The 19,273-nt window shown below is 44.3% G+C and overlaps 1 protein-coding gene across 1 annotated transcript in view; it reads right to left on the bottom strand.

Moving 5' to 3' along the window:
* Positions 1-18,802, bottom strand: part of dusp22a (dual specificity phosphatase 22a) — a 119,492-nt gene extending 100,690 nt beyond the window's left edge. The window contains exons 1-2 of the mRNA XM_052028491.1: positions 18,689-18,802; positions 18,545-18,591 (exon numbers count right to left, since the gene is read on the bottom strand). Of these exons, the coding sequence (XP_051884451.1) occupies positions 18,545-18,565 (21 nt within the window). The 5' untranslated portion in view covers positions 18,566-18,591; positions 18,689-18,802. The remainder of the gene's footprint in view (positions 1-18,544; positions 18,592-18,688) is intronic.
* Positions 18,803-19,273: the final 471 nt, after the last annotated feature.

The following is a 19,273-nucleotide window of genomic DNA, read 5'->3' as shown; positions in this document are numbered from 1 at the left end:
CTGTGACCATGTTTGACAGAAGAGTCAGGAGAGTCATGTGGTGTCCCTGCTTTGCAGCAATATCACATTCTGAACCAATCAATCTACCAGTTTAGCAATCAGTGTGCAAGTAGTTTAAGTGTATTGTCTTGCAAATAAACCATTAGTATTATATGCCTTAATGCATTTGTGAAGACATTACAGATGGCAACTGTGCCCTTCTAGTGCACCTTTTAGGTTGGCCTGTTGCAGCTGCAACCATCTTGCTAAGCAGCAATCAGAAGAACAACAGTCCTTAAAGGCAGCCTTCCAATAGAACATGCAGGGGGCATCAAGGTTCTCTGCGAGATACGTTCTCATTCACTGGTACTTCAGTGTATCAGCAGAAGAACCCATGTAGAATGGACTAATGCCAGAATAAATACCGCAACATTGCAATATATGTTAAGATGACCATAACATCATATTGTCGACATGTGCGTGCGCGCGCACACACACACACACACACACACACACACGCCCAACAATCCCTTCATCTTTATTTTCCACAGACCTCCCATTGCAATTCCCCACATGTACATTAAGCACGTAAGTAGTACAAATAAAATAAAAGTTTATTTGCTTCACATCCTCCATCGAGGTAACTACCCAGAATAGGAGAGCATCAACCCAGACAGGAGAGGGCCTGCTCAGGTGGAGTGCTGAAGGAGAGGGTTCCCTTCTCTGTAGGTGGAGGCACCACTGAGACACTCATTAGGGCAGGCACGGTAGTGTAGCGGTTAGTGTAACGCTGTTACAGCGCCAGCCACCCAGGTTCAATTCCGGCCACTGTCTGTAAGGAGTTTGTACGTTCTCCCTGTGTCTGCGTGGGTTTCCTCTGGGTGCTCTGGTTTGCTCCCACATTCCAAAGACGTACAGGTTAGGAAGTTGCGGGCATGCTATGTTGGCGCCGTACACTTACAGGCTGCCCCCAGAACACTCTACACAAAAGATGCATTTCACTGTGTGTTTCGATGTACATGTGACTAATAGAGAAATCTTATCTTATCTTAAATTAGTTCCTTAGTATTTAAATTCTCCAAAAAAATCACTCTTTAAACAAAATTTGAGCACCTTGGGAGGTGTGTGACAAGTCTCCAGTGCGTTTTGGAAATGCCCGTGAGCTGAGTGGCCCTTTAAATGAGTTGAAATGAAGAACACAAAAGGTTGTGCTCCTTGTTTTTTGCCAAGAGCCAGACAACAGTTTTCTAAAGCAGAGTCCAGTTTATGTCTGGAAAGCTTACAATGTGCATTGCATGATGATTGGTGTCTTTTGGTGCATGTCTTGCACTGGAAAACATTGCACACGCTGGGATCTATGCTGATCCAGAAGTTCCTGATCCACATTCATATTTGGGATGATCTACTGCAGGTTACATCAATGTTGGATCATATGGTGCTGCAAAAAGCATTATATGATCCAGTATCGGCATTCATTATTTACTGAGACAGCAGTCTTTGCTTAATTTTGGGTTTAGAATGTCTATTTACATATGATTCCTTGCATTTGGCAAATTTGCCTGGTCTGGAGTAATGTAATTTAAGGGAATTGTCTTCCTGTGTGTCCATATGGAAATACTGTAGCTGGAGTTTACAGTCCATTCTGAGACCACCTCTGGGGCTACTACTCTTCTCAATGGATTATTGGCTCTGAGGTGGAACCCTTTAAGCAAAGCATGTTCATTGTTGTGAAGCAGGACAATACCTGAGGTTGTGTCTCAATCTGCATGCTGCAGTCTGTTCTTCAGTAAGATAGTGAGGAATAATGGAGACACAAGAGACTGCCGATGCTGGAGTCTGGAGCAAAAGGTGAACCGCTGGAGGAACTCAGTGAGTCAGGCAGCACCCATGGAAGGAAATGGACAGTCAGCGTTTCAGGTCAAGATCCTTCATCTGGACTGAGTGCTTGTTTGCCTATTTGTGAAGGAGTGATCGCTGAGTAAGCGATCAAGTGAACAAGCATCTCTGCGTGAGTCCTCTATGTGAAAGTATTGTCAACTTCTCTGACTTTCCACACTTATGTTTTACTTTGCTATTATCTACAATATATATATCTTGCTCATAACACTTACTTATGAACCCTTGCACCCTGGCTTTGTGTCACTATTACATCAACATACTCATCTTCATCATGGTAACTGCTGCTGAAAACGTGTCATGTTGTAATTACAATGACCCGCCAGTAGTGGCAGTGCAGCCCTTTAACTTCTGATCTGCAGAGGTACCTCTGCATTCCAACACTTTTACTGTACAACTAAATATGATCATAAAATACCAAAAATATTCTTTTACATAAGAACTTTGCATAGGGACAGAGCTCCATTTAAAAATCATAATTTAGTTACATCTTCAAAACCTCCATGTCCCCTTCACTACCCCAACTGAGTTGCAATTACCCCAGCACCTACAGACAATGTCACACAGGGCTGAAGACTTGAGCCCAAATAAGGGGCAGCTCTGTGAATTTCAAAGCCAAGACTGGAACTGCACAATAAAGACATGAAATGGGAGAATTGGTGCAGATGTATCCACAGTCCATCTTGCAGAATGTTCACTCGTTCAAAACCCTTTTGTGGATGGGCAGTAATGTCCGTTTGACCAATCGATTTTTCAGGTAATCCCTCAGGATTGAGTATCACTTGCTTCTACTTACATTTTGTGGACTCTAACATAACTGATGAGGCCAGTGTGAAACCTGATACCATGTGCTCTGACCCACACTGGTCCCTGGTCTGTCAATGCCTCAAATAAGATAACAGTTTTCATCCTGACTTCAAATCCCTGCATGGTCTTGCTCCTCTCTATCTCCTGTCCTACAACCCTCCTGGATATTTCTGCATTTCTATGACTCTGACTCCAACTGTGACCTTTTGCACATCCCAGATTTCAATCAACCACCAATCGTTGTTCATGCCTTCAGAATCTCTCTGCTCTGAAATTCCCTCCCTAATTCTGTGCCTCTCTTTCATCCTTTAAAATCTCTCTTTGTCCAAGCTTTCAGTCACCAGTCCTATGTTCGCCATGTGTGGTTGTGTGTTAAATTGTGTGTGATAATTCTACTGTAAAGCACCTTAAACATTTTACTCTGTTAAAAGCACAAGCAGTTATACAAAAGCAAAGCACTGGTGATGCTGGAGATATAAAATAAAAACACAAAATGATGGAAATGCACAGCATGAAAGTAAAACAATGAGAGACACTAACATTTCAGATTGATGTGTGTTCATCAGAGTTTGTATAAGCATGTGTTATTGGAATACCCAACCTGAGAACTTCCTAATAGCACAATGCAAAATAGGTACTGTTCTAACTCACAGGCATCCATCATTAACTTATAGATGTTGATCTATCACTTTAATTATCAGTACCTTCAGGAGAACAGCTTTAGATGGTTGTAATCACACAATAGCAACACTTTGCAGTAACTTGCAGAACAGGCATTAGCTCTCAGGATTACACATTAAGCACAGACTGTGAGATGTTTATAATAGTGTTAAATATGATACATATTCTCCAGCTGCACAAGAATATCAAGTATCAGGCTAATGCTTCTGGTCTATTCCAATGATCTCCTGGCTCACATCACACACAGCAAACTCTGTAAACTTGAACTGATCCAAAAATCTGCTTCCCAAGTCCTGACTCACACTCTCCATTTCAACCAGCTCTACTGATCTACACTGATACCCAATCCAGCAAAGCCTCAATTTTTGAAATTCTTACTCTTGTTTTCAGATCCCTCAATGACCTCTCCCCACCCTCATTAACCCATTCCTCAGCCATATAGAACTCCAAAATATCTGCATCTCCTAAATCCCGGCATCTTCTCCTACCTCAGTTTTCAAGGCTGTACCACTAGTGACTGTGCCTTCAGTCACCCAGGACCTGAGCACCCGAACTTCTCCAGCTCTCTGCTTCACCCTAAGCCGCTTCATAAGACCCGATTCACTCTCCAGGCTTTTACTTAATTTGCCCTGATATCTCCTTTCATGCCTCCAGGTTAATTTTTTTCTAATAATATTCCTGTGAAGTGATGAAGACCATCTTATTCCATTAACGATGCTGTATAAATACAAATTACTGTTGGTCCTGATTTCCATTCTGTGTTGGGTTTGTTGATCTTACATGAACTCTACTAGAGGCTTTACAACTGATCTCTGCTCTCCTGGTCTCTGCGGAGGTTGTGAGCCTGGAAGTTCAACCCCAGGTATTCACACATTGAACCTCATTTCCAAAATTCATTCAGTTGATGATAATGGAGTGAATTTCAGAAACAGGGTGGGATGCACTGATGCTATAATATGGTAATTGGTTTATTATTGTCACATGTACCAAAATACAGTGAAAAGCTTTTGTTTGTGGGCCATCCAGACAGATCATTCCATACACAAGTACATCAAGGTAGGAATAAAAGGAAAAACAGAATGCAGAAGTGTTACAGTCACAGAGAGAGTGCACTGCAAGTAGACAAAATAAGTGCAAGGGCCACAACGACATAGGTTGAGAGACCAAGAGTTCATCTTTAGTGTGTAGGAGATACATTCAAGAGTCTGATAACAGCGAGCTAAAAGTATTCTTGAGCCTGGTGGTACTTATTCTCAAGCTTTTGTACCTTCTGCCCGATAGAAGGAGGGAGAAGAGAGAATGACCAGGATGGAAGGGGGCTTTGATTATGTTGACTGCTTTCCAGAGGCAGCGGGAAGTGTAGACAAAGTCAATGGGGGGGCGGCTGGTTTGTAACTTGGACTGCGCTGCGTACACAACTCTCTGCAACTTCTTCCAGTCTTGGGCAGAGTGGCTGCCATACCAAGCTGTGAAGCAGCTGGATAGGATGACTCCTGTGGTGCATCTGTAAAAGCTGGTGAAAGTCATCAGGGACAAACAGAGTTTCCTTAGCCTTCTGAGGAAGTAAAGGCATTGGTGTGGTTTCTTGGCCATAGTGTCCACATGGCTGGACCAAGACAGATTGCTGGTGATATTTACACCTAGGAACTCCACCTCCACCTCCACCTCAGCACCATTGACACAGACAGGGGCGTGCATTCTGCCCCACTTCCTGAAGTCAGTGACCAACTCTTTTGTTTTGCTGACATTGATGGAAAGGTTGTTGTCTTGACACCATGTCACTAGGCTCTTTCTCCTTCCTATACTCTGTCTTGTCATTGTTTGAGATCCAGTCCACAAACTTGTAAATGGAGTTACAGCAGAATTTGGCCATACACTCGTGAATGTATAGGGAATAAAGTAAGGGGCTGAGGACACAGCCTTGCAGGGCACTGATGTTGAGGATAACTGTGGAGAAGGTATTGCTGCCTATCCTTACTGATTGCAGTCTGTTGGTCAGGAAGTCAAGGATCCAGTTACAGAGGGGGGTGCCGAGTCCTAGGTCTAGCAGTTTGGAGGTGAGTTTATATGGTATTATGGTGTTGAAGGCAGAACTATAGTTAGTAAGTAGAAGGTGTCTTTGTTATCCAGATGTTCTAGGGATGAGTGTAGGGCCAGGGAGATGCCGTCTGCCATGAACCTGTTTCGGCGGTAGGCCAATTGCATTGGGTCAAGGTTGTCTGGGAGCCTTGAGTTGATGTGTGCCATGACTAGCCTCTTGAAGCACTTCTAGATGATGGATGTCAGAGCCACCAGCGGTAGTCACTAAGGCACATTACCTTATTTTCCTTTGGCACCAGGATGATAGTGGTAGGGGTACATTTAAAGCTACCAATTGGGTATCCCAATGCTGATCGTTACACAGCAAAAACTGCCAACTAAGTACAACAATGGAGATGCAGATGAGAGGAAGGACAGCAAAGCTCACAGACAGCACTAACACATCATGAATGCATACACCTGTGCACCACCGCACTACCACATAGCACTGATTACCCATGACACTGCAGGACAACAAATTCTCAGATACAGGGAGTGCAAGAACTTCTTGGGTTTGGATCTGTAAGGGTCATACATATTATGAAAGAACACACTTCAGGGTTAATCCTCAGCACAAGAACATGTGCTCCTGCCTGACCACAAACTGATCTTTCTGTAGAATGCTGTCTGGGACCACCAGCTGTCAAGAAAGAAGAACTTGCTTGCAGACGGTTTTTATTTGTAATACTCTGCCCTTCTGGATTTCAATCAAAACTGCTCTGAATTTTATTCCTGCTGCACATTCCTACATGCAAGGATTTAAACTAATCGCACACTAAAGGCAAGAGCCACGTTAGCATTGAGCAAAATCTGCAGGACTTCAGCCAGTCTTCCATTTTAATGTTTGAGAGAAGAATTAACTGCTCCAGATAAATTAAATAATTGAAAAGATAGGAGACAATCTCCTCACTCATTTTACAAATGCAGAGGTTTCTTGCTTGTTTACTGTGAGCAGAAGAGATCGCTGCTAATAAGAGTTATAGAGTCATAGAAAGCAGGCCCTTCGGCCCGCCGTGTCCATGCCGCCCTTGTACTATCTACACTAATTCTACGTCTCCGCATCGATTCTGCTTCATACCGCCGGGTCCGCTCCCTCAGCACATTTCGCGGACCACTTCCAATCGCCCCGCCCTCCAGCCCTGCTCCTGGTCCACCCTACACGGTCCGCTTTGAGCTCCACCCTGCCGGGTCCGCTCCGGGTCACCCCGCCGCCGCCCGCTCCCTCTGCGCCCCACGTGGTTCGCCCTCGCCCCCGCTCTGCCTTCTCAGCCTGGTCCATGCTTCCCCACCTTACCTGTTGCACTGGCTGGTGGTCGCCCAGCACCTCTTCACGTTGCCTGGTCTACTTCCAATCGCACCCCCCCCCCCCCCCCCCACGCTCTCCCTGCCTCACCCTGCGACCCATTACTGCTGCGCCTTCCCGGGCGAGTTGCCCCTTCTCTCCGTCCGTCCCTGCTCCCGGTTCACCCTACACGGTCCGTCAGGCCGTCACCCTTTCAGGTCCGCTGGAGCTCCAGCCTTCCTTCCCCCTTTCACGTCCGCTGGAGCTCCAGCCTTCCTTCTCCCTTTCACGTCCGCTCCAGCTTAACCCTGCCGCCTCCCCTTTCAGGTCCCTCTGGCAAGGTATATATTGACACTGGCAAGAAAGAAACAGCTGGCATTTATATGGTGCCCCCCTCATGGCCTATGGTCAGTGTGACAAGATGTCAAAGGCCATCCGAAATCCTGGCAGACACAACAGGCTGTCCGCGTATGGAGCTAACCTTGCTGTAGTGACTACAGGCCCGCTCACCAGGAGTCAGAGAACATCGAAGTACAGCACAGAACAGGCCCTTCGGCCCACAATGTTGTACCAACATAACTAATCCCTCCTACCTACAGAATGCCCCATATCCCTCTAATTTTCTCCCATTCATGTGCCCATCCAAGCCCCTCTTAAAAGCCCCCAATGAATTTGCCTCCACCACCCAATCAGGCAACGCATTCCAGGCATCCACCACTTTCTGAGAAAGAAACCCGTCACGTCTGTTCTGAACCTACTCCCTCTCACCTATAGAGAGATAGAACACGAAAACAGGCCTTTTCTGCCACCGTCCACTACAGCCATCAAACTCTAATTTTTACACTAATCCTATCCAAACATCTCATTTCCCCGCCAGCTTTCTCATAAATTCCCCCCAGATTGGACAACTCATCTACACACTAGGGATAATTTACAACGTCCAATAACCTACTAACCCCCGCATCTTTGGGATGTGGCTGGAAACTGGAGCACCCAGGCTAAACCCACGCAGTCACAGGGAGAATGTAAAACTCCACACAGACAGCACCAGAAGTCAGGATTGAACCAGGGTCACTGGAGCTGTGAGGCAGCACCCCTATTGGCTATGTCATTGTGTCATCCCGAGTTTCGGAGATCACTCTCTTTCCTGACTCATCTGCAGGCCTCCTCAGCCGTGGCCATCTGGTGGTTCAATGTACCAGCCCTGAGCGAGCTTCTCCAGATGGGGTGGGTGTGGGCAGGGTTCTCCCAGACATCAGTGGAACTGCTGAACTCCTTGAAATCTTCCTTGATCATGTCACCATGTTAGAGCTAAGGCCTTCCTCTGTACCACAACCCATTCCTGAGTAGGCCACATAGCACGGCCTTTGATGGACAACCTTGAGGCATGAGCTTAAGATAAGATATCTTTATTAGTCACATGTACATCGAAACACACAGCGAAATGCATCTTTTGCATAGAGTGTTCTGGGGGCAGCCCGCAAGTGTTGCCACGCTTCTGGCGCCAACATAGCATGCCCACAACTTCCTAACCCATATGTCTTTGGAATGTGGGAGGAAACCAGAGCACCCAGAGGAAACCCACGCAGACACAGGGAGAATGTACAAACTCCTTACAGACAGTGGCCAGAATTGAACCTGGGTCACTGGCGCTGTAATAGCGTTATGCTAACCGCTACACTACTGTGCCTGCCCCTCATGGAGGAACCAACTACTAATTAATTAAATAATCTGGAATTATATGATGCCATATTATGTAATGCTAACTGTGACCATAAAACTATCGCATTGTCTTAAAAAAGCACATCTGGTTGACTATTGTTTCCTGAAGGAAGCTTTATTCCCCTTATTCTGTCTGGCAATGCGGTTGAATTTAAATGGCCTGGTGAACACTTCCCAGTTCAAGCACAATATGAGCACAGAAGTTGGGAGTGGGAGTAGGCCAGTCGGCTCCTACAGTTACGATCAGTGCTGATCTGATTTTAATCTCAACTTCACAATCACTTTCACTCCCTTACTTATCAAGTATCCATCTACCTCTGCCTTACAAATGCACAAAGACTCTGTTTCCATCACTCTTTCAGCAAGGGTTCCAAAGACTGAAGACCCGCTGAGAAAAAAATTTCACATCATCTCTGTCTTAAATGGGCAACGCTTTACGGGTGACCCTTAGTTCTGGATTCTTTCGCAAGAGAAAACAACGCCTCCACATCCACCCTGTTCAGACCCGGCAGGATCTTTTACATTCAATGCAATTCCCTCTCACTCTGCTAAACTCCAGCAGAGACAAGCACAGCCTGTCCAAAAAGACAACCTATCCATTTCAGATATTAGTCCAGTAGGCCTACTTTGAACCACTTCCAACACATTTACATCCTTCCTTAAATAAGCAGGTCAATGCTAGAGACAATATCACAGAAGTGGTCTGAGCAATGGCCAACCTATGGTCATTTGAGGAAAGTGGTTTTTGAATATCAACAGCTCAGCTCTGGCAGAAAACTCATGGTCTATCGGGCAGCAGCGATCCCTCTTCTATAGGCTTTTCTGATACCTGGACTACTTATAGCAGGAATATAATGGGACTAGGCAAAAGATCAGGTCGGCATGAACTAAATGGGCTGAAGGGCCTGTTTCTGTGCTGTAGTGCTCTATGACTTCATATCAAGGCACGGGAAAGATACCACTAACACTGTTTCCACTAAATCCTCCAAATTCACTGGAAGGGTAAGGAAACCAATATGAGAGTTCTCTCCCAGCCAACATCCGCAGTGTTGAGGCCCTAGTTACTCTCACAGTTTTGTTGTGTAGGTTATGTCATTCAAAGACTGACAGCACACTCCTGAAACAGGTAATCTATTTCAAGCTCTGCCTTGGGAAGGGATTACGAGGAGGATAGAGAAAAAGGTTCAAGGATGTTATTAAACTAGATTCAAGGAAAGATGTTATTAAACTAGAAAGAGTGCAGAAAAGATTTACCAGGATGTTGCCTGGACTTGGGAGCCTGAGTTACGAGGAGAGGTTGTGTAGACTAGGACCTCATTCCCTGGAACATAAGAGATTGAGGGGTGACCTGATAGAGGTATATAAGATCATGAGGGGCATAGACAGGGTGAACGCACATAGTCTTTTTCCCAGGGAGGGGGTGCTAAAAACAAGAGGGCATAGGTTTAAGATCAGGGGTGAGAGATTTAAAAGGGACATCAGGGGCAGCTTCTTCACACAAAGGGTGGTGTGTATTTGGAATGAACTGCTAGAAATAGTCGTTGAGGCAGGCACATGAGCAACATTTAAAAGCCATCTGGATAAGTACATGGATAGGAGAGGTTTAGAGGACCATGGGCCAAACATGGGCAGATGGGACTAGCTCGCTGGGCAACACAGTCGGCATGGACAAGTTGGGCCAAAGGGCCTGTTTCCATTCTGTAAGACTCTATGACTCTGTGCACTCAAAGCCTCCTGGAAGAAATGCAACATCCCCATTAAGTTCTGGGAATCTTTGGCCCATGACTTTTCAATGCGAGAAAGAACATTCAGGATAGAGCATTGAGAACCACAAGGCCATGAAGTGGGAGCACACAGAAGCCCTGCAGAAGGAGCGCACCATCCCCACCTGCCTGCCCCATCAGGCACCTCCTGCTCCATCTGTGGAAGAGTCCGCAGTTACCAACTTGGCCCTCATTACCTTCAAAGCCAGAGTGGAAACAAATCATCCTCAATCCCAAGGGGCCACCTAAGAAGATGTGAGTGAAGCATAGCCTCTCTATTAAGGATCTGCAACTAATGCCAACCCACACAATGTATAAATAAAATGAAACTGGTGACATTCCAAAGTGCTTTAAAAGGCAATGAAGTACTTTTGAGATGAAATGATGTGTCGTGCTCTCACTGCTGACTCAGTGGAGAAATTGATGCTTCCAAGGAGGAGGCATCAGTGAAAGAACAGGACAAAAATTAAAATAGTACTCTAAAGGCTGGCAGCCTTCACTGAAGTGGATGTGTCCTATGTTACTGAAGGAAGTGAGGATGGAAATTGCAAGAAGCTCACCCCACAATCCATCGATCTTCTAAGTCATACCAATTCCACAGTTCTGCAGCAATAAAGCATGACGCTCCAGCTTTTTAAAAAGGGATAAATCTGGCAACTACAGAAAAGTCAGCCACAATAACCTGAGGCAAAATTAGTTGGAACTTAACATATTATAATTGAAATAAAGGCAAATCATGTTGATCTAACTTCCAAAAAGTAACAGAAGGTTGAAACAGATGGTGCAGCTGATGTTGTGTAAAGGCACTTTAAATGGGTCATAGAGAGATACAGCATAGAAACAGGCCTTTTGGCTCTTAGAGTCCACACCAACTCATTTTTACACTAATCCCACCCTAACCCGTTTAATTTCTCCCATATTCCCATCAACTCCAACCCCACCCCTGTTGTGGGACAAGTTCAAGGTCTCGAAAGTGAAGGACTCTGAACACAGCCTTAGAATTAAATGATTTATTTACAAAGGTAAATGTGGGGAAAAGGTAACGGGGCCACACACACACACACACACACACACACACACACACACACACACACACACACACACACACCGGTGATAGCGAGCATGGGAAAATCGCAACAAGGGTAAAATACACACACACACACGTGCACAACGAACTGGGTACAAGCAATCAAGGAAAAGCAATACGCTACCCGCCACCCCTTGATTCAGTGCAGGCATGGCTCTATGCTACCAGGGATACTTAACAAACTTCTCTTAAACAGTGCACAGCTTACCAACAAGGCATCCCTCGGAGACAAAATAGACAGAACCAAGCACGTGGCACTCTTTATACTGCTGGAGGGCTTGGGGGGGGGGGGGTCTAGCCCGGTAGTTCAAACAGGCCAATGGCCTGAGGCCAGGTACAAAGGTGCTTAAAGGGACCAATGGTCAGGTGTGCACTGATGGGTGGGGTGGAGCCAAACCTTGATTGACAGTGGTGTGTCTTCTGACCAGGTAGGGGCAGTGTTGTCACATGACAGCCACGACCCTCCACAATACAACCCCCACACTGCTGACCAAGATTCTACTGCTCTCCAACACACCAAGGGAAATTTTACACTGGCCAATTAGAATCAGAATCAGATTGTAATTCTAATTCCAATTAACCAACCAATCCGCAGGTTTTTGGGATGTGGGGAGGGAACTGGAGCACCAGAGGAAATCAACACAGTCACGGGGACATTGTGCAAACCCCGTACAGATAGCACCAAAGGTCAAGATTGAATGTAGGTTGCTGAAGCTGTGAGTTAGTAACTCTACCAGCTGTGATACTGCTGCAAAATAGCAAATAATACACAGGGACAATGTGCAAACCCCGTACAGATAGCACCAGAGGTCAAGATTGAATGTAGGTTGCTGAAGCTGTGAGTTAGTAACTCTACCAGCTGTGATACTGCTGCAAAATAGCAAATAATAGATGTTAGCAAAATGAAAACATATAGAGTAAGAGAAACAGTGACAGCTTACTACAATGTAGTAAGCAATGAGGAAAGTATGAAGACACAAGAGACTGCAGATGCTGGAATCTGGAGCAGGAAACAATCTGCTGGAGGAACTCAGCGGGTCGAGCAGCGTCTGTGGGGGGAAAGGAATTGTCGACGTTTAGGGTTGAAACCCCACATCAGGACTAAAGAGGAGAAGGGGAGTGGTGAGAAAGGAGCCCAGGATGATTGGTGGATTTAGGAGAGGTGTAAGATGACAGGCAGGTTGCGATGGGTAGGGGAGGGGAGCAAGTTGGAGCTGGGAGATGAGTGACAGGTGAATGATAGATGGAGGCAAAGAAAGAGAGAGGGGAAAGAGGAGAAAGGGCAAAAAAGATAGATGGAGCAAGGTGGGGAGAGGGGAGTGTGAAGACTGCAGACAGCAGCTTGGTATTGGTTTATTATTGTCACTTGTACTGAGGTACAGTGAAAAGCTTTTCTTACAAACCGATCATACAGGTCAATTCATTACACAGTGCAGTTACATTGAGTTAGTACAGAGTGCATTGATGTAGTACAGGTAAAAACAATAACAGTACAGAGAAAGCGCAGTGCAATAAGGTGCGAGGTCACAACAAGGTAGATCGTGAGGTCAGAGTCCATCTCATCATATAAGGGAACCGTTCAATAGTCTTATCACAGTGGAATAGAAACTGTCCTTAAGCCTGGTGGTACATGCTCTCAGGCTCCTGTATCTTCTACCTGATGGAAGAGGAGAGAAGAGAGAATGATGCAGGTGGATGGTGTCTTTGATTATGCTGGCTGCTTCACCAAGGCAATGAGAGGTAAAGACAGAGTGTAAGGAGTGGAGGCTGGTGTCCATGACGCGCTGGGCTGTGTCCACAACTCTCTGCAGTTTCTTGCGGTCCTGGGCAGAGCAGTTGCCGTACCAAGCTGTGATGCATCCAGATAGGATGCTTTCTATGGTGCATCGATAAAAGTTGGCGAGTGTCAAAGGGGACATAAACACAAGGTATCAACTGGTAAAGCTGCAACAATGCTAGCCAAATATCAAAATTAGGATGCAGCAGTCTGACTGAAGCAACATCAGAACCAATAAGTGAAAGTCCTGCTATATCCGGCCATGAATAGCACAAGGCAATTATACAGCTAATGAGACTCATAGGCTCCATGAGCATTTCCATCCCTAACAATGGCAGAGCCCAGTATGTGTACGCAAAAGGAAAGGCTGAAGTGTTTGCAATCACCTTCAGCCAGAAGTACCATGTATTTGGCCCACTTCAACCTCCTCCTGAGCTCCCCACCATCAGAGAAGTCAGTATACAGCCAAATTGATTCGCTGCATGCAACATTAAAAACAACTGAGTTAGCAGGATACTGCAGAGGTTACAGCCCTAAAACATTGTGATTGCAATACTGAAGACATGTGCTCAAGAACTGCTCATACTTCTGGGCCACAGTCATAACACTGGCAACTATCTTGCAAACTGGGAAACCTCTAAAAAAAAACAGGATAAATTCAACTGACCAATCACCACCATATCATCTACCCTCAATCGTCATCCAAGTGATGGAAGGGGATGGTGAAGATACCATCAAGCAACACTTATTCACCACCATCCTGCTCACCAATGTTTAGCTTGAGTTGCATCAGGAACATCCATTTCTAGGCCTTGTTACATATTTGGTCCAAATGAGGATGAGATTACAGTTACTTGCTCTCAACATCAGGGCAACCTTTCATTTAGCATAATTCCCTTCATAAATCCATGTCAATGTGGCTAAGCCTTGTTTTATTTTCTATGTACCTTGTTACCACTTCTATAATAATAGACTAATATTTTCCATACTACTGATGTCAAAGTAACTGGTTTTCTCTCTCCCTACTTTCTTAAATATTGGTTTTATATTTGCTAACTTCCAAACTGTGGGAACCATTCCGGAATCTTAGCCAGTGCACCCACTATCTCCATCACCACCTCTTCAAAACCTTGTGATGAGTTCATCAGGTAATGGACATCCATTGGCTTTCAGCCTCATTACTTTCTTCGATACTTTTTTTTAACTAATGCTACTTTCTTTCAGCTGCTCACCCAGTCTGGAAGTATTGTTCTTTACTATTTCCAGCAGATCTACCTCGTTATGACCTTGCACCTTATTGTCTACCTGCACTGCACTTTCTCTATAGCTGTGACACTTTATTCTGCATTCTGTTATTGTTTTACCTTGTACTCCCTCAAGGCACCGTGTAATGAACTGACCTGTATGATCGGTATGCAAGACAAGTTTTTCATTGTACCTCGGTACATGTAACAATAATAAACCAATACCAATTGAATTCCAAAGATTTTCTGTGTTTTCTTTCATGAAGACAAACACAAAATATTTGTTTAATTCCTTTGCTAATTCCTCAATATAATTTCTCCTTCCTCAGTCTGTATGGTACCCCATTAATTTTTACTAATCCTTTTCTATTTATGTATCTATTGCAGCTTTAGAGTCTCTACTTTCCCTTTCCTTATCAATTTCTTGATCCTTCTTTGTCAAGTTCTGAAATGTTGGCAGTCCTCAGGCTTACTGCTCTCTTTGGCAAATTTATAAGCATTTTCCTTTGATCAAAAACAATGTTTAACTTCTGTTATTAGCCATGGCTGAACCACTTTTCCTATTAGCTTTTTGATGCCTTAGGGGGGTATATATAGGTTGTAAATTATGTATTAATTCTTTGAATGTTAGCCATCATTTGTTTAATGTCATACTTTTTAATGTAGTTTCTCAATCAACCATAGCCAACTCACAATACATACTTTTGTAGTTTGTTTAGATTTACAGCCCTAATTTCAGTTTGAACTAAATCACTTTCAATCTTCATATAAAATCTGATTGTACGCTGAACTTCTAGATTCTTAATTAACCCTTCCTCATCACAAAATACTAAATCTAAATAACCTGTCCCTATGTTGATTCCTCAACATATTGATCCAGAAAACAATCTCAAAAATACTCCAACCTCCACACTACTACTCCTAATTTGGTTTGCCCAGTTTTTCTGCGGATTAAAATCCCATATGTTTATTGTATTAGTCTTGTTACATGTGCCTCTGATTTCCTGATTCACACTGTACTCTACATTGCCAATAGTGTTTGTGGGCTTACATTAAATCCCAATAATGTTTTCTTCCCCTCCTATTTCTTAGCTCCCTACAAACTTGACTCTACTTCTTGATCTTCTCAGTAATGATACTTTCTCTAATACCTTCGTCCCATCTTTATCAGGGCAACCTTCCTACTTTTCCATTTTACTATCTCTTCCAAAAGTATCCTGGTATATTCAATTACCAACCTTGGTCATTTTGCAAACACATTTCTGGAAAGGCTATTAGATCAGAAGTATTTTTTCCATGTGTTCCCATTAATTCATCAAACCAGAAACAGATACTGCATGTATGCAAATAATAAGCCTTCAGTTTTGTCTTTATACCATTTTCCCTGTTCTGACTTTAATTGAAAGAAAGCACACACATTTGTATGTTCTGTCTCTCCCTGACGGACTCTGGTTATCATTACCCATTTCACTACCCTGCAATATCCTTTGTCTTTAACTTGCTAAGTTCCTCTTGGCAGAACCTTCTCCCCCTCCCAATACTTAGTTTAAAGCCTTATCTACAGGCCAGTTACTTGATTCGCCAAGGCAATGGTCCAGTCTGATTCAAGTGAAGGCCATCCCAACAGAATAGTTCCCTTTTTCCCCAGTAATGGTGTCAGTGCCCCAGGAATGGAACCCCATTTCTCTCTCCCCAGTCTAAGAGCCGCATCTTTGATTTCATTGACCCAAATTTGTACGTAGCTCAGGTAGCAATCATTATTACCTTTCTTGTTCTGCTTTTTAATTGTGCCCTAGCTGTTCATACTCCTTCAGTAGCACCTTCTGCTTTGCCCTATCTATGTTGTTAGTTCCAACATGGATCACGAAATTAGATCCCTCCTCCCCCCTCCAAGTGCTATTCCAGCCCTGAGAAGATGCCCTTCACCCTAACAACTGGCACCTGGCAGGTAAAACAGCCTAAGGGACTATCGCTTGTGACAGTAGAGAACAGTATTACTCCCCCTAAATATACTGTCTCCCATCACCACTCCTTTCCTTTCCACTACCCTAACTCAAATGGCTCCATGTACCACACATTGCTGTCATCAGTTTGCTCATCCTCTCTACAGTCGCAGCTCCTGTCTGCACAGGTGTACCTGTTGGGGCAGTGCAAGGGCTGAGGCTTCTGCACTGCTACCTTCAGGACTCCCATTCAAGCATCATTCACAGTCAGCCTCTCCTGTCTCTCAGCGTTGACCAGTCCTGCAGCTATTCTAAGGGATGTGACTGCCTCCTGTTTTCCCCTCCCTGATTCCTGAATGGACTGTGGCATTTGTGTCTTTAAATGTCATTAAAGATATTAGTATCTGGTAATATATATTTAAAATACAATGCAATTCCCATGAGTGGCCCTCATAATTGGTTTGGATTGTGAATCTAGCACTCCCCACAAAAATGTTCAAGTTCAAGTTCAAGTTTATTGTCGTCACAGGCATGTATATACAGGGTATAAATACCATGAAAATTAGCCTTTTGCAGCACAGTACATTACAAACATGACAAGGATAATTTAACATAAACTTAAATTAACATAAATTATGCATAATTTACACACACACAAAAAATAAACAACAAAATAAACAAAATGATATTAGTTCAAGAGCAAGAGAGAGAAAAATCTAGTCTGAGGTAGCGTGAGAGTTTTTCAGATCAGTTCAAGAACCTGATGGCAGTGGGGAAGAAGCTGTTGTTGAACCTTAAGGTGTGGGTCTTCAGGCTTCTGTACCTCCTGCCTGATGGCAGCATCGAGAAGAGGACAATGTTGTGTAGCACTGTGCTCTATAAGCTCGAATTGTTGTTGTAACTGCACAGCCTTGCCTGACGGCTGTCCTACATTAGACAGTGACTGTAGGATTAGTTCACCAATAAAGTCCAAAGGTTGTGTCATTTGCCATAAAAATGCACCACTTATTTTTCCTTCATGGTATGGGCCCACAATAAGGTTCTTTCAAAAGCGGTGAAAAGGAAGGTTGTTCCTGCATTCACTTAAAGTATCTCAGTGCCTAAGTTTGTGGAGGCATCTTTCCAAGATCAAGGTCCCAAAATAACATGGCCTAAACATGGCTGAATGTATGCCAAGTTGCTTACTTTGCTATGCTGCACCATCCTAAGCATCAGTCATCTCTCACATAACTTTACAGTAGAAACATCAGCAACAGGCCTTAGCCATAATACAAGTCCAAAGGAGCTCAAGGCCCCTATCTGTCAGAGAAAAACAGATAAAAGAGGCCTTTCAAACCAATTTAACATAGAGCTGTGAAAGGAAACTTACACCACCATCACTTTATCCCAGCCACGTCAAAATAATCTAAAGTCTGCACAGTCACACCATTCCACACTGTGTTCCTCTGCCTAATCAATTGTAAGTGTCAGGTCATACACCGTTTTTGCACAATTTACAAACCTGATGAGGTGCCTGTCCCTTTAAGGCAGACAACCCCTGCATTCCTTCATCGCGTTTGTAAAATAAAATTAGAATAGAGATCCGCAGGAAGAGAGAAAATAAAGACTTGGAAAAATGGGGGTGGGAGAGAACACTGGCTGTGTTGCAGAACAAGTCAGCGATACGAGCAGTCTTAATGTCCTTGTTATTGAAAGCGATCACATTGAAATCACGACCTTGGAATGGATCTGATGACTAAGGCGGTTTAAATGCGGATCCCCTGCACAAACCGAAGCAGGAATCCTGCCAAAGTCTAACCGACGATCATCTCCCAAATATACCAACTCTCTCAAGCCTTCGGTATTTGATGGTTTCCACAACAAATCCACTTTGCCTCCAATCTTACTTAATAACAGCTTCGGTTTCAACACATTGTGGTTGGGCGTTTAGAGGAGCTCGGTCGCCTACACAAAAACTCCTAAATTTAAACGAAGCTGCCAAAGAGAAATTCAAACGGGAGGTTGATACTAAACAGAAACGTTTTGGCTATTTTGCAGGTGTTTTACTCAACCTGTGGCCATGGGAGGAAGTCAGGGAGAATCCCAGTAAAATGTCCTGTTAATATGTTTATTTTGAAATATTAATAGCAGTCAGCAGAAGGAGGCGTCTTGTATTATCTTGCGGGGAAATGCGACCCCTCAGCCTCCATACTCTGCAATGTCACGCATGCCACAAATCACACAGCAAATCTGGAGACATCACCATCGGCAACGGTGTAAACAGACTCCCCTGCATATCACGTACCTTAGACATTCCAGTGCCCATGGCTGGCAGCTTCTATAATACCAGATCTGCAACGAAAATATGATGTGTCAATAATTCAAGAAATTGCAAAACGGACAGAAATCTGGAGGCTGCCTCTCGGTAATGGAGGAAAGGTTTCATTACCAAAAAGCTTTCGAGGAGGGTCGAGGAAATCTCGACTACATGGAGCAGTGTCACCCGCTTAGGCAGCACATGAATCCCGTTTCTCTTCCGGACTTCCTGGCACAACAGATCAACACACTGACATCACCACTGGGTGGGTCCCGCGGTAGTTAAAGGGACAGACTCCACCTCGCTTCAATCATCCCATGTTAGTTTCAGAACTTCAGCAGGGATGCCATCTGCTCCTGTTAGTTTGGACCCCTTGTTGGTCAGGGGTGGTGGCGAGGGTAGACCCGGTTAGCTTGCTGTGGAATGGAATCATGGGTGCTCAGGTCAAGAACAGAAGGCAGAGACTTTTTCCAAGGGCGACAATGGCTAACACGAGGGGACATAATTTTAAGGTGATTGGAAGAAGGTATAAGGGGGATGTCAGGGGTAAGTTTTTTTTTACACAGAGAGTGGTGGGTGCATGGAACGCACTGCCTGCAGAGGTTGTGGGTGCAGATACATTAGGGGCACTTAAGAGACTCTTAGATAGACACATGAATGATAGAAAGATAGAGGGCTATGTGGGAGGGAAGGGTTAGATAGATCTTAGAGCAGGAT

The sequence above is a fragment of the Pristis pectinata genome, chromosome 13 (genome assembly GCF_009764475.1).
Source record: "Pristis pectinata isolate sPriPec2 chromosome 13, sPriPec2.1.pri, whole genome shotgun sequence".
NCBI classification, from domain to species: Eukaryota; Metazoa; Chordata; class Chondrichthyes; order Rhinopristiformes; family Pristidae; genus Pristis; species Pristis pectinata.
The sequence above is the reverse complement of the archived record's forward strand: the minus strand, read 5'-3'. Positions and strand labels throughout refer to the sequence as shown.